The 16,842-nt window shown below is 37.8% G+C and overlaps 1 protein-coding gene across 3 annotated transcripts in view; it reads left to right on the top strand.

The window, feature by feature from the left end:
* Nucleotides 1–14,800, top strand: part of glcci1a (glucocorticoid induced 1a) — an 86,129-nt gene extending 71,329 nt beyond the window's left edge. The window contains exons 4-9 of one of the 3 annotated variants that reach the window (XR_008632690.1): nucleotides 7,149–7,310; nucleotides 8,049–8,204; nucleotides 8,949–9,162; nucleotides 9,449–9,566; nucleotides 10,939–14,453; nucleotides 14,531–14,800. Coding sequence is in view for 2 of the 3 variants with exons in the window: in XM_020925957.2 (XP_020781616.1) it covers nucleotides 7,149–7,310; nucleotides 8,049–8,204; nucleotides 8,949–9,162; nucleotides 9,449–9,566; nucleotides 10,939–11,209 (921 nt within the window). In the remaining variant the exon portion in view is untranslated. Of the gene's footprint in view, nucleotides 1–7,148; nucleotides 7,311–8,048; nucleotides 8,205–8,948; nucleotides 9,163–9,448; nucleotides 9,567–10,938 lie in introns of all 3 variants that reach the window. The other 2 variants (XM_020925957.2, XM_020925958.2) reach the window with 2 other exon arrangements.
* Nucleotides 14,801–16,842: the final 2,042 nt, after the last annotated feature.

Here is a 16,842-nt window from a genome sequence, read left to right on the forward strand (position 1 = left end):
ATTCGTTTTTCAAAGTAAAACCAAAAATAAGAAAACGAAAAAGCAACTATTTTCTTCATTACTTGTCTCCAAAAACCAAAAGCCCTAAACCAAGACTGAACCAGGACTGAACTAGGACAAAACCAGGACTGGATTAGGACTGGAGCAGGACTAAACCAGGAGTGTCAGGATGGGCCCAGAGGTGCGCATGCCTATACTGTCGGGTAATCAGGAAACCAGGACCGAGACCAGGGCCGAGACCAGGGCCGAGACCAGGGCCGAGACCAGGGCCGAGACCAGGGCCGAGACCAGGCCGAGACCAGGGCCGAGACCAGGGCCGAGACCAGGGCCGAGACCAGTTTAGACCTGGTTCAGTCCCGTTTTACTCCCATTTTAGTCCGTATGCGGCACAAAAGTCCGGCATTGCACTTTAAGTCATGGAAACGGGAAATGGCCATTATTCATTTAAACACAAAATTGAAAACTGAAAATAGGAATCGTTATCCATTTTTTCATTTTGATTTTGGAGACAAATAATGAAGAAAATAGTCGCTTCTTTTGTTTTCAATTTTTTTTATTTTTATTTTGACAAACGAGTGAACGAATGATACACAAATTAACTTCCTACACTTAAAATAAGACTAGTGCAGATCAGACTCTCTCTCTCTTTCTAAACTCCACTCTTCCTTTTCTTCTGCACTGGCCTCTGCATTTTTCTGGAGAGCCAAGGCCCAGCTGGCTCCTGCAGCAGACCACAGCCCACAGAGGGGGTGAGCGAGGAGGCGGGAGGAGCTGGTATCCTCTGTGGCTGTGGGCAAGAGTTAATCCTATACATTCCTCTGCACTATAAAGACTTCTCACTGTGTCTGGACATGAAAACAGGCCATAAATTATTATCAGGTTATTAAAAGGCATCCTCCAGCCACATGGTCAGGCTTAACGCTGATATGACAGGTTTTCATAGTTTTGGAATTATTACTTTGTTTGATGGGATAATACCTGTGGTGTGTAACCATCAAAGTTTTACTCAAGCGGAAGAAAAGTTGAAAATTAAAAGTTGCGCTGACTTCTAAAAATGGAATCCCCCTTGATCTCTGTCATCAGTAAACAAAATTAAATTCAAAGTTCAGTAACAATTTACCCACATGTATTATTTGTTTATTATTTGTCAAATCATAACTAGGGATTAGGGGTGTGCAAAATATCAAAATATCGATTTACCGTATTGTTTAATGTGATGATACAGTATCGATATATCACCAAGTATTTTTTGGTATATTTTTTGTTACATAGGTTCAGTTTTGTTGCTTGTTTAGTGAAAGGAAACTCGTTTATGTGACACATATTTGACATTTTCACTGTTTTGATGAGTAAAATGTTTGTGTTTCATATGAGCTTTGCACTTTGTCACTATTACGTATTTTTTGGCTTATACTCCGGAGCGACTTATAGTCCAAAAATATGTTAAATAAAAAAAAAAAAAACATATTTAGATCCTTAAATAGACAATTATTTATCTGTCTGTTTAAAGTACGTATTACGAATGGAACAAAATCTAGTGCAACAAGATTTCACGAGACAAAATTGCCACAAGATCGTGCACACAAGAGGAAAATTATCTCGTGCATTTACTTCTGGTTTGGACGGGGAAAAAAAGTTAAGAGTAGGGGTGTGCAAAAATATTGAAATAGCGCTGTATCGTATCGTTCAATGTGATGATACAGTATCGATATCGTGGGCTGCTGTATCAATCTATCGCCAAGAGTATTTTTTGGTATATTTTTTGTTACAGCGCTACAGTTTTGTTGCTTGTTTAGAGAAAGGAAACTCGTTTATGTGACACATTTGATATTTTCACTGTTTTGATTATTAAAATGTTTGTGTTTCATATGAACTTTGCACAAGAAGTGGTTTAACAAAGACGTTTAGTATCACAGCCATGATTTAGCCTTTACTTTTGATTGAACCATATCAAATCGATCGATTTGAAATATATCGAATCAAAAGTTTGCTGTATCGAGGTATGTATCGTATCGGCAACTTCTTAATGATACCCAGCACTTCTAGGGATGCACCGAAACAACACCGGTATCGGATCTTAGTGCTGATATTGAAAATTGTGATGGATTGAATATCGGTTAAAAGATATCGGTTCAGTCGATGTATCATCTTGGTGTATGAATGTTATCAGAATGTGTAAAATTCTGAAGTGAAGCAGACGTAAGATATTTTCAATGATTAACTGAAGAGCAGATCTAAATGCAAATGGTTTTACAGATTATAACAAAAAATAAACAACTATTTTGAATTTACAAGGTACAAATATGAGTTACTTTGCTTCCCTGCTAAGAATACAGTTTTCTAACCTCAAAATAATATTTGAGCTTCGCAAAAAGTATTTTAATGATGAAATCTGTAGATGAAATGATAAATTGTAGTGAACTCATCTTTTCTGTGAGGATTTGTCCAGTAAAACATCAAAATCTGGATCTTTCCTTTGTCAAAAATGCTTAGTCTTTTTCGTAATCTCTTGTCAAATAAACAAATAACGTGAAACACAATTGCAAATGTTTTTAAACCGGGCTCTGAAATCACTCACATGTGGCTGAATGGTTTTCATTTTCCAAGTTTCCCTTGATTTGTCTTATTTTGTGATATTCTGAAGTTAATCCCAGTTTTCCCATTGAAATCACATTATGTTCCACTTCATTTTAGCCTCCAGCTGCCTCCATTCTGATATTTAGAATATTTTTTAAAAAAATTTTTTTTAAAGGATCTTTGGAATAAAACAATTTACTGATCGATGCTGGCAGGAAAACATCGTATTATATTGAACTTACATTTTCTCAAAGTTGTTTTGTAGTTACTTTAAATGATAAATAACCATTACAAAACACATTTAGATCATGTTTAAGCATACGACATTTGTGTTTAAAGAAAATAAATTATGTATTTTCAGTTCCTGCCCTAGTGTTGGTTGATATTGGGTATCGGCAGATGCTTAAAACAAAAGTATCGACATCTTTATCGGCACATAAAAAGCTGGATTGGTGCAATTATTGATTTATTTATTCACATATTTATTAACTTTTCCATGTATATAATGTATAACAATACAAAACTCACACTAGATAAAAAAGTAGGTGCAGGAAGAGGCAAAAAACCCCAAAAAACTTAAATTATTGCGTCCCAAATCATAACCATGAAGTAAAATGTGCAGGTTTTGGCGCTTGTTTATAATATGGTTGCTAGGTAACAGTTATGGAATTAACTGTAGTCAAATTATTGGCTTAAACGTGTTCAAACTTGGTCAGATTTCTTGTTAAATGCTAAATATAATTGTGTTTACTACGTTTTGGTGAAATGTCATAACCTGTCGCATGCTCTAGGGATGATACGAGACAAAATTACCACGAGAACAAGACGAGACAAGATTTTGACATAATTTGTAATAGATAATAATAACAACATGCAATCCATTTCACAATTTTGGCTTCATTATTTTTATTTATGTAATACGTTAGAGGTTTAGTGGCTTTTTTTAACTACACCTTCTTAAATCGTACCAGCTCTTGACAAGGGCTGGGTATCATTACGAAGTTGCCGATATGAAACATACCTCGATACAGTGCATTTTTGATTCGATACCATATATTTTAAATCGATTCGATACGGTTCAATAAAAAAATAAAGGCTAAATCATGGCTGTGATATGAAAAGGGTTTTTGTTATAACACTTCTTGTGCAAAGATCATTTGAAACACGCCCAAACCGAGTTTCCGTCCACTGAACAAGCAACAAAACTGCAGCGCTGTAACAAAATAATTTTGTAAAATATACCAAAAAATACTCCTGATGATATATCGATACAGCAGCCCAAGATATCGATACTGTATTGTCACATTAAACGATACAATATATTGATATTTCAATATCTTTGCAAACTCCTACTCTTAACTCTTTTTTTTCCGTCCAAACAAAGTAAATACACGAGATAATTTTTCTCTTGTGCACAATCTCGTGGCAAATTTGTGCCATTCCTAATACGTACTTTAAACAGACAGAATAAATAATTGTTGATTTGAGAATTTTAATATCTTTTCAAAAATGTATTTACCGTATTTTTCGGACTATAAGTCGCACCGGACTATAAGTAGCACTTTTTGGGGGAAATTTATTTTATATTCTTCATCCTCGGTGTCACTCCTGAGCATCTCCCATAGAACTATTCTAAATTATTATTATAGATCAATGGGAATTCCGCAACCTCTGGAGGTAAACAGAGCACCACTTCCTCTTCTGTGTCGCTGTCGTCAGACTCAGCATCAGTTACAGTTAGAATTATTCTGGCCTTTCTGAATCCCGACAGGATGGTTTCTGTTGTCATTGAAGTTCAGGCTTTGTCCATCCATTCAGTGACTTCCAGGAAAGTTGCATGGTTCACCCTCCCGGTTACCGTGAAGTTGTGTTCTCCATCCCCGCTTTCCGCCAGTCCCTCACAAGTTTCTCGCTCACTTCAAACTTTCTTTCTGCTGCTCGATTACCGTTTTCGGCTGAATATTTCACTTGTTGCAGCAGGACAGAGGCTCTTTCTGCAGGAGACATGCGCAGTAGAGTGAAGTGACAATGGTGCAGGAGTAACAGGAGCAGCAGATACTGACACACAAGACTAGACCGCCCTCTTGTGGCTTCAGCGTGAAAATTTTCAATATATAAGTCGCACCGGAGTATAAGTCGCAGGAAACACCCAAACCATGAAAAAAACTGCGACTTATAATCCAAAAATACCGTAGTTATTTCGAGTTTTTAATTTTCTGCTTCCAACTGCAGAAAATTAAAAACAGAGTGTATAAAAAGAATGCAAAGGTGTGTCCAAAATTTGCCTAGTAGTGTATAATAGTGTTAAAATGTGATAAGTGTATTATGGCAATATGCAGGTATGATTTGTATGCAGTATTGTGAGATAGGGCTGCGGTATTGCGAGATAGGGCTGCAGTTACATAAGCGGGACATGCACAGACAGACATGTGGCTGTGAGGCAGGAGCTGTAAGCACCTCTGCTGTTACATGTCTTTATACGGCCTAATCATTCCAGGCCTAAAGGGTCCGTTTGGATTTAAGACTCAAACACTAAAGGTTGAGAAACGCCGGGACTAATATAGATGTACTGTACGGCAACGGGAACTTTTTAGGCGTCTGTAGTTTACTTAAAAGTGCATTGTGTAACTTTTCTGGTGGAGAATCTGTCACCTGCTTCTGTGGAAATGTCATTGCTCTGCCCGGAATGTTCCACAGTGTGACATTAAACGGCTCTACTTTACTTTTATTAAACTACAGGTGGTTTTACAGCTCAAAAATACCTAGAAAAGCAACATTCTGACTGTGAGCGGGGTCGTCTCTCCGCAGATCTGACCTGTAACTTGGTCTGGTTTGGTCTCCATGAAGATAGAAAGGTTTAATACGAAACTGTGAAACATTTCAGACGAAGCAATAATCAGAAAAGTTACGCAATGCACATTTAAAGTAGATTTTGTGTATACTTTTTACTTTTACTTTACATTTGAGAGCAGGTATTTGTATTTTCTACTCTACTACATTTTTGAACAGGACTAAAAAGTAAAAGTATTTGTTTTTTTGTTTAGTTTGAGATCTGCTGAAAAGGCTGAGGCTTTATTTTTTTATTAACACATTCATAGTTTTATACAAATAGAAACAAAAACAATCTATTTAGTTGTTTCTGTTGAACAAAATTCAGCACAAATTATTTTATTCAAATCTCTACATTAATTTGAAGCATTATAAGATTATTTTAAACAAGTAAAAGTACGTACTAAGTAGAGTTTTTGTGTAATACTTTTAGTTTTACTTGAGTATTTTTTGCTCCAGTATCTGTACTTCTACTTAAGTAACAAAATTGAGCTCTTCTTCCACCACTGGCAACTACTTTCTTTTTTATTATTAACTCGAAAATCAAGGTTTTAGAAAGTTGAATTTTCTGATTTTGATTACATCTGCAACTTATCTTTTTGAGCAGCTAAACTAATAGAAAAATTACATGCATTTTTATAGCAGATTGTAGAGGTCTAAGCTACAGTTTTTGCCGGTTTAAAACGGAGTAAGACCCCGTGGAGACAGAATATTTTGTTTGTCGGTAGAACACATAATTACAGTTATTGTGGCCATTCAAATCGCAATTACAATGTACGATTTGACTGTGGTGATTTAACTAAGCCTGGACTCTATAGAAAAGGTAGGTGGACAGCCAGTTTGTAGCTGTGGACCCTATAATTTCTTTATATAACGTGGCAATCGGGTGAGCTGACTGTATGTGAAACTGTAAATTAAACAGTGACACCTGCTGGCACGATCTGCAAACTGTGCAGGTCTGAGTCTGATTCTGCTGGGTTTTTATTAAAGCTGCACTGCATAAAATCTCTAGGAGAGGGTCCGCCACTTGTTTGTCTCCAAGGAGATGTTATTGCTTTGTCTAGAATGTTCCACAGTGTAGATTAAACCGATATGTATCACGAGGGAGACTCTACATTAGGCAAGGCAAGTTTATTTGTACAGCACAATTCGTAAACAAAGTAATTCAAAGTGCTTTACAGATTAAGAAATGTGTTAAAATCACAATACAAACCAACCAAAACATAAATAATCATCATAAAATTAAAAAGAGAGCGCTCAAATGAGAGATTACGATTCAGATCTGTGGAGAGGTGCCCATAATCACAGAAAAATTATGATATTTGAATGGAATTTTTTAGTAGAAACACTCATGATGAATAAATGCTACAAGGATATGTTTAATTAGCCAGGCTGGCAACACCTAGTGCCTCCACACAATTGAATTTCTCTCCAGCGACTAAGTCAGGAATCGGAATACACAAGACGATTCACAAAAACCCCGGAAGTGTGAGTCCGGGCACAGCGTTTCCCATTAACAAAATAGACTATAGTGGTTCCCCATAGTCCAAAATTTCCAAGCCAAAGATAAATTCAGGAGGAAAAAATCTCACAAGATCATTTTTCTCTTGTGTGCATGATCTTGTGGCATTTTTGTCTCGTGAGATCTTATCCCATCCCCTATAAATACTGTAAAAAAACACTAAACAAATATGTATAACTTGATCTTTTTTTTTTCTCTCTTCTCTTCTTTGTGTCCTCAGTTAGCCAAGCTCCGGCTCCAGCTCCAGCGCAGCAAACAGGGGGCTCGACCCGGTAAAGACCGAGACCACCTGTCCCCCCACCAGTACCACCCTCCCACCCCCCAGATCTACAGCAGCCTGTACCACAGCCACACAGCGTCTGCTCTGGAGGGACAATCACAGGTACAGCCCCGTCTGCACAACAACACACCGACTATTTTTATACTACTATTCTAAACATAGTCATAGTCACCTGTTTTGGACTTTTTTTTAGTATTAGCAATTTATTTAGTGCTTTTTTTCACTACTACTATCCTCTTTCAGCTGGGTTATAAACATAATTGTGATTACAAGATGTCATGTTTAATCTAGGTTCCAAAAAGTACATATTTACTTAAAGCCACACTATCTAAATACCAAAATTAAAAGCATCTTTTTTTCATGTTGGTATACTGTGAGCAGACTTGCATCTCTTCGAAACTTGACTCTTATTTGGTCTAGAGAGAGGACTTCCTGCTGCTTTTTCCATGCAAATCTTGTTCCTTTGCCTATAATCTTCCACGATATGATCTAAAAATGATCTGTGTGTATGGAAAATGGGAGATAAAAATGGAGAATTTGCATCGAATCATGCAGGCGTCGTGTTAAAAGAGTGTTGTTGTCTTGTCTCCATGGAGATTGACAAGTTTTATCCTCCACAACAACAAAAAAAGTAAAAAAATATATACATATAATTTGGATTCTCCATTGGAAAAACTTGTATAGTGACCCTTTTAATGTTCATTTTTCATATAGATTTTTTTAGATTAACACATTTAATACCATAAACTCGTCACATGATTCATTTCTTTAAAGTGTCCTTCCACTGTGCACATCTGCAGTATTTCAGTACTGAACGCTGTGCCCTGTGTGTCCCGGCAGCAGCAGGCTTCCATGTCGAAGTCGGCCCAGATGCCGCTGTCCAACATCACGGTGCCAAAGCCCTCGATCTCCAGGGTGCCCAGCAGTATGGAGGGCATCAACCACGAGCTGGAGAAGGTCTTCATCAGAGACAACGGGGACAAGGAGGAGCTCAAGGTGCTTCTTCTACTGCACCTGTTATACATATATGTAGAGTTTTGAGATTTAAAGAGTTTACTTTACTGGGAAAATGTATTTAACTATAATTGTTCTATTCATTTAGTGTGCTACAAAACGGAACACCCATCAGTTTTCTTTTTTTCCACTTTCAAATATGCTGTTTAGAAGGAAAGATGGTGAATAAAAAGTTGTGAGAACACGGCACCGTAAGAAGGAAACAGATCTATGAATCCCAGATGACTGTCAGTGCCTTCAGCCGCGCCCTCTTGTGTAAATCCATGAAGCTTCCTGTGTTTATTCTGTCTCACCCACCATGACTACAACATACATATGGACAAATTATTCAAGATTACACAAAGAAAATTTAGTTTACAATGTTTTTCTCCTGAACAGAACAGATAAATTGTAAAAGCAGCTCTTCGGGTCAAAATAAAACTTCTATGTGCTGTCTGCATCTAATAATAAAGTGTTTATATGTAGTGAATCAGACCTGGGTGCTGTTTGGGTGTTAGTTTCTGATAGCAGTGCTCTAACAGTAAAACTCTGGCCACTGAAAGTTGTGAAAAGTGCTATAAACTCATTGTGGTGAACAATTAGGGTGCGAGGAATGTGTTAAGAAAAGTGAAGAATAACTTTGGACTTCTTGAAACAGCTCTGTTTTTTTTTGACCTAAGTTAGTTTATCTTGGAATATTAAAGGATCCAAAAGCCTGATGGTGAAATGTGCTCTTGTATGTCTCAGTCTCTGGAGGTCCCAGACGGGCGGCGCGCTCCTTTCCCCCCTCAGCAGCGCAGCAGTAGCAGTCGCAGCGTGGACACTCAGACCCCCTCTGCCCCCGGCCGCTCCAGCAGCTGCTCCAGCCTGTCCCCCTGCCCCTCGCCCGCCTGCCCACCCGGAGGCTCCCACGACGGAAGCCCCTACTCCACAGACGACCTGCTCTATGACAGGGACAAAGGTAACTCCAGCCCCAGAGCCTGGATGTGCGTGCTTTCTTAATGGAACACTTGAAACTCTTCCAATGTTTGTTGATAAAACGTTTATCTTTTGGTTAATTTGTCATGCTTGTATTTTTGGTTTATATTTCAAAGTAAACTAAACTGCTTCCTTCCCAAACTCAGATAATCTAAACAGAAATGCGTTTATATCAACATTTTAACTGCACATTTGTGGATTTGTTGTAGTACTCTTCATTTTGAAACACAGATCTGAAGCGTATGTCTTGTGTGCTTCATGTGTGACAGACAGTGGAAGCAGTTCTCCTCTGCCCAAGTTTGCATCTTCACCCAAACCCAACAACAGCTACATGTTCAAGAGGGAGCCTCCAGAGGGCTGTGAGAAGGTCAAAGCCTTCGAGGAGAGGTGCGTTCATACCTATACTTTTTTCCGCTCATGATGTATCGTCAAATAAAATGAACCCCCAAAACGCAACGACCTCTGACCCTTAACCTCATGTCTCTCTGAATCAAGTTCTACTATTGTCAGTCTGGGACGGCTCTCGCTGAAACTTGGAATGTCATGACAATTATTTAAATTCAGTTCATGTTTATTTATATAGCACATTTAAAAGAACTTCAGCTGACCAAAGTGCTTCACATAAAAGTCAACAAAAACAGAAGAAACGGATACAAATACATATATACAGATAACATGTGAAAACTACAATAAAAACACAAAGATAACCTGACTCGCTAATACTAAATGTCAGAGAGGAGGTGAGTCTTCAGTCTAGTCTTAAACTGCATTACTGGACAGACTGAGAGGATCTGACAGGAAGAGGAAGGCTGTTCCACAGGTTGTTCCTGTCGTCTTGAGCCAAGTTTTGGGCACGACCAACAAGAGCTGGTCGGCTGATCTCAGGGCTGTGGGCGGAGTTTAGAGCTGCAATAATTCCCTCAAATAGACGGGACCCCAAAACAATTGATAACATTTTAAATTGTGCCCTGTATGAGACGGAGCCAGTGTAGGTTGTACAGCACAGGTGTGATGTGTTCTCCTAATGGTGCTTGTCGGCAGACGAGCTGCAGGGAGCTCTGGTCCAACCCTACATACAAAGAACTGCAATAGTCCAGGCGTGATGTTACAAAAGGAAGGATAGCTCTTGCGAAATTTGCCTGTGGGAGGTAGGGTTTTATTTTAGCAAAGAGCCTCAACTGAATAAAGCTGGACTTTATCACAGAGCTAATGTGCTTGTCCAGTTTGAATTTGTGTACTGATTTTAAAAACGGTGTCTGGGGTCAGGACATGAGCCAGAAATAGATCTATGTCCAGAGAGAACAGAGGTGAGAATGAGTCAAAGTTGCAGAAATTAGTGGAATTTGTGTTTTGTCCTTAGTTAGACACAAGTCCCCAGATGACCACAGCTGAACACTCCTGCATGAAAGAGAGATTACACCTGCACTCTGCTTTAATTAAATTGAAAATTGAGTTTATCACTTAAAAAATGGCAAGGCAAGTAAATTTTATAGCACAATTTGTACACAAAATAATTCAAAGTGCTTTCCAGAATAAGAAATACATTAAAATCACAATAAAAACTAATCAAAACATAATAATCATCATAAAGTCCAAGTCCAAAAGTGCCATTTTATTCGATTTTAAACACATGCTGAAGTCAGTTGATAGTGAAATTCTTGAGCACTCATTCACATTTTGTTCTGTAACATCTTGAATATTACTTTAATGCAAGAGATGAAATCCGTTTTAATAACATTTGTCCCTCTGCTGTGCCCAGTTCCAGGCAGTCTGCGTCAGCCTCCGTGCCCCTCTTCTCCTGCCCCGACAAAAACAAAGTCAACTTCATCCCCACGGGCTCGGCCTTCTGCCCCGTCAAACTGCCCGGCTCCCTGCCCCTGCCCCCCACCGCCGAGGACCGCGAGGGGGGCGTGGCCTCTCTGCACGGGCCCCCCACACAGGTGTCCACCAGCACCAGCACTGATGACCCCCCAGAGGACCCCAACACAGAGACTGACGCTCCCCAGACAGACGACGCGGACATCAGCTAGGCCACGAACCAAAAAAGAAAAACCCCCCGATACTGACTGACTGCAACTAGGGGGCGCTCTGTCTCTCTCTTTCTCTCTCTTTCTCTGTTCAAAAACCCCGCGATCTCTGCATGGCGTAGCAACTATGTCCCAGTAACCACCAATCACCACAACAGACTGGCCACTTCGCTGTCCTGACCAGGGAGGACCACTAGAGGCGCTATGGAGCACTATACGGACAGGCAGGGGAGGGGGGCATGCATTTTAAAGCGGTAGTATATTTCTGAAGTTAAATTATGTGTTGTGTTCGGTTTCAACATTCACAGTATGAATAAGCTCTTTAAACATATATATAGACACACGTATATATATATCTATGAAAAGAAAGAAAAATGCTTGTTTAAAAACTCCTAAACTGTGTATTGCTGTGTAACAGGCTGTACTCTTCAGGATTATGTTTACCCTATACAGGTCACGTGTTCAAAGTACGGTGGCCTAGAAGGGCGAGTCACAACAACAACGAAAACGAATAGAAAGGAAATGGAAAAAAATCGAAATGCGAGTGATTAAACAGGTAAGATATAAATAAAGATAAAATTACTTCAAAATAAGGTCAAAACTGAACCAAAAAGAATCAAATGACAAAGCAAAGAGGTAAAAAAAAAAGGTGCTTAATGTAGCTTTTCTAGTTCTGGTCCGTCACCTGCTGTCGTCATGGAAATATTATCGCTTTACCTAAATGTTTCACAGACTGGCATTACAGTTTTCTACATTTCATAAGTTAAATTACAACCGTTCTGTTTTAGAAATAAAATAGAAAAACAAAAATGCATCAAAAACTATACTTGAAGTGACCTACTTGTCTCCATGGAGATAGATAAACACGTGATACCGTACTGTGGAATATTCTACAGGGTTCCCACAGTCATGGACATCCTGGAAAAGTCATGGAAATTGAAAATGTCATATTCCGGGCCTGGAAAAGTCATGGAATTTTAGTATCTCTTTCACGCAATCGTCATTAGGCCATTATGATTATGATTTCTGAATGTCTGTGTCTTTTGTTTAAAAAAGATGACAATAAATGCACTGACAGGATTTTGAATGTTAAAAAAAAATCCCAAACCATAAGGTGAGTGGAAAGGGAAAACATTTCATATTTAGCCCTTAAAGTCTGATCAATTCTACATATTTAGGTGCCGTAAAGTCATGGAAAATTCACTTTAGGGCATGAAAAAGCATGAAAAAGTTTAAAAATTTTGTCTGTGAAAAAGAGTGGGAACCCTGTAAATCAAGAGTGTCCAAACTATGACCCAGGGGCCAAATGCGGCCCTCAAGACAATTCTTCTTGGCCCTCAGGCTTTTTGGTGAATTGGCCCACATTATCCAGGAAAGTGCTTTTTCTGCTAGTTTTAAATCCTCTGCTACTATAACTGAAATAACCAATAATTTTGATGTGATACAGACCTTCTTAGACTGAAGACACTTTAACATCTCAGATAAAAGCTCTTTTTTGATCACTCGTCTATGGCCCTCCTCATGGTCTATGTTCCAAAATGTGGCTCTCTAAAAAAGAATGAGAACTTCGCACGTCAATTACTTGAGACGGGTGCGTTGGAGGAGAGCGAGCAGCCCAAGAACATCGAGAAAAATCCCGCACAGCATCTTACTTACTTGTAAAATGTGAGATTTATTAGGACAAACTGTGCAACTTTTTGGCACTTGGCCTTCATCAGACAAACAGGCAAACTACATTTAATTTGTTAAATTGCACATGTTTTATTTTATTTCTAAAAGAGAAAAAAAAACAAACATCAAAAACAAAACTCCAAGTGAGCTGTGTCACCTCTCCACAGATTTGACTTGTAACTTGGCCTGGTGGTGACCTACTTGTCTCCATGGAGATAGATGTGTGATGCCCATACTGTGGAACATTCTACAGGGTTCCCACGGTCATGGATATCATGGAAAAGTCATGGAAATTGAAAATGTCATACTCCTTTTAGTATCTTTTTCACGCAGTCATTATTAGGCTGTTGTGATTATTTCTGAATGTCTGTGCCTTTTGTTTAAAAGAGACAACAACAAATGCACTGACAGTATTTTAAAAGTTAAAAACCTACAATACCAAACCATGAGGTGAGTGGAAAGGGTTAACATTTCATATTTAGCCCTTAAAGTCTGATCAATTCTACATATTTAGGTGCCGTAAAGTCATGGAAAATTCACTTTAGGTCATGAAAACGTCATGGAAAAGCTTTGAAATTTTGTTAGTGAAAAAGAGTGGGAACCCTGTAAATGTTTCATAGATTGACATTACAGTTTTCTACATTTCATTTGTTATAAAAGAATGAGAACTTTGCACATCAATTACTTAAGACGGGTGCGTCGGAGGAGAGGGAACAACCCAAGAACATCGAGAAAAATCCCACACACCGTCTTACTTTCTTGCGTAATTTGAGATTTATTAGGACAAACTGTGCAACCTTTTGGCACTAGGCCTTCATCAGACAAACAGGGAAACTTTGAACATTTTATTTGTTAAATTACAAGTTTTTTATTTGATTTTATTTCTAAAAGAGGGAAAAAAACATAAAAAAAAAAAAAACTTCAAGTGAGCTGCGTCACCTCTCCACAGATCTGACTTGTATCTTGGCCTGGTTGTGACCTACTTGTCTCCATGGAGATAGATCTGTGATGCCCATACTGTGGAACATTTTAGGCAAGGAAATAACATATGGAAACAAGCAGGTGACGGATTATCTACTAGAAAAGTGACATAATGCATCTTTAAACTAACTGTACAAAATTAATAAAACTAAATGAAAAATGGAAAGTTTGGGAAGGAAATTTTAAATTGAAAAGTAAAGCGAATATTTAGAAAAAGTAAAATTAAACAACAAAACAAACCAAAATAATATATATAGTTTTTTTTTTTTTTTTCCTTTAATTCATAAATTATTATTATGAAACAGTTCTAATTACCACTTGCTTTCAACTTTAAATTTTGTCAAGCATCGTTTCGTTTTCTTTTTTTAATTGTCAATCATACCTTTTAGTTTCATGTTTCCGTTTTTAAAAATTCCTTTATAATTTTTTGTTGTTGCGACTATCTCTTCATGGCCACTATTCCAACCCTGTCTCGAGCGTGCAACCACATTTGGACAAAAACAAAAACAAAAAAAACAAAAATGTCGGCGCGTGGTTGCCCGGTGTCTGCATCTGGCCTTGCTTCAGGTATTTCAATCAGAGTCGATTTACTCAGGTAATTTAGGATGAGTGTCCATTATGAGATCTTAAATACGAAAAACTAGTCACCTTTGTTTCTCATTCCCATTCCAGGCTAAACATTGTTCCATGAAAGAGAAAGTGGAAGTGAAAAACACGGATCAGAGGAGGAAATGTGTGGACCAAATGCACTGTGATGGAAAGCTGTTTTAGGGCTGCACAATATATGAAACAAAATGACATAATTGTTGAATTTAATGTTGTATATACACTTTTTTTTTCAATAATTTTTCATATTTTTTCCAGTTAAAGATGGTTAGGAGTCTGTCTGAAATCTGAAACTATTAAAACGATAAAATAATGACAAAAAACAATTGACAAAAATGACGTTTAAAGGTTTTTTAAAAATATTTTCTCGCATTTTCATTCACTTCACAACAAGGCAAATTTGTGTAGCACAATTTGTACACAGAGTAATTCAAAGTGCTTTACAGAATAAGAAATCCATTAAAATCACAATAAAAACAAATCAAAACTAAATAAACATCATTAAATTAAAAAGAGAGAGAAGAACTTCAATTAAAAACGGCTACAGTATAATTAAAGTAGGTTTAGTTTACATCAGAAACCATAAAAACAAACCAAAAATCATTGACCTATTTATGGCTAAAAAGTTTTTTAAATCTTTTGCGACATGGTTCTCACCGATTGTTACCAGCAGAGGGCGCCAACTCAAAATCCAAGCACTAAATAAGTTGGGATTTAACGCTATTTAAATCACATTTGCTGTGTCCGAATGTCCACACTGTTCCGTACTTGCACTATTTAGAAGTTACGCCATTTTTATTGGTGTCTGAAAGTTCAGCTGGTGAAAAAGTAGTGCACTCAACATTTCCCACAATGCACCTCAGGAAGTTTCGGTGGTCACTAGAGCGGTAAATATAGACCACAATGCACTGCGAGACTCGGGAAAACAACGGCGTACAGCGACAGGTGTTTAACTGGACACAACCCAACGGAATGAAGCAGATAAAAGTGCTGGTTTACCGTTCTGTGGATCCTGATTTTGAATAAAACATTGATTAAATAAACTCCAGCTGTTAAAAGAGCGTTAATTTCCACATTTCAGACAAAAAGCAAATAATCCAGTCTGTTTACGTGAAGTCCAGCATGGCAAAAACTCCATAAACACTTGCTTGCCAGTCTGATCTGATCATTATGTATTACAGAAATCAAGTTTTATCGGAGTTTAGCCTTTGGACTTTAGACCAGATGTCACTATTTACACGAGACAGTCCCAGTTTTGAGTCCTGTGTCCCCTGTCCCAGCAGATTTGTCCAAAACCACCAATTTGTCCCAGTTTTATACACGAAATGATCCACTTGTCCCTATTTTTGACCAATTTGTTACCCACCAACAGTAAAGAGGCCAGTATATTCTTTTCCTTTTGGCGAAAATACAGCAAACCATGCTTGAAAATGAGCATAAGGCTTAAATTTTAAATAACAGACAGAAGTCCCTCAGATTAAATACTGACAAGTGTGAGTCAAGAAAGGATGTAAGTGTTCTTTTCCCAACCCGGTCGTGTCCCAGTTTTTTAAATTTTGAATATAAGGTCAACCTAACCCAAACACCATAGTCACATGACCCCAAAATTTGTCCGAATCTCTTTGTGAATGAGTGCACTGTAGAGGGCGCTAAAGAGTCCAGGCCTATGTAGTAAATGAGGGGTTAAGGACCAGGGTGGACACTCGGACACAACCATAGTACGATACAATTACGATATTCATTCCACGATACGATTTTATTGAGATATTGTGGAGATTTTTTCGTTTTAAAAAGCCTTGACGAGACTATTTAGCATCATAATCCAAAGAATTCAGATAGAAAAGTTCTTTACAACATTGATTTATTTGGGTTTTCTACATTTAAAATCACAAAAAATCACAATCTATGTAGTTTCCTAAAAAAAAAAAAAATACCGTTGCTGAAGTAAAACAATGCATTTAAGCTAAGAAGATATAATTTGATATGTTTTGTGACAGCCCATGATATTATTGTGAGACTTTTTACGATACGATACAATTTTGGTTATTGTTACCTTCCTACAAATAAGTCAAAACCAAATCATTAATTAAATTGTACTTTTTGGATCTTTTTAAATCACTACACATTGAAATTTACATTCAATAAGTAAAACATTTCTGTTAGAAGACTTTCTTTTTTTGGTGTATGGTTATTGCGGTAAACATTTTGTCATATATTGTGCGTTCCTACAGCTGTGTGTGTGTTTACGGTGGTATTATAATCAAAGGTGAAGTGAGATTTTGGGGGACCAGAAGTGGATGAGTCTAACACTACATTTTAAACCAATCAGAACCAAACACTGGGGCCGAACCTGCAGCAGAACAGACAAGATTTAGGTT

This window comes from Boleophthalmus pectinirostris, unplaced genomic scaffold (genome assembly GCF_026225935.1).
Source record: "Boleophthalmus pectinirostris isolate CB_2022bp ecotype Guang Dong unplaced genomic scaffold, ASM2622593v1 HiC_scaffold_21, whole genome shotgun sequence".
Lineage (NCBI taxonomy): Eukaryota > Metazoa > Chordata > Actinopteri > Gobiiformes > Gobiidae > Boleophthalmus > Boleophthalmus pectinirostris.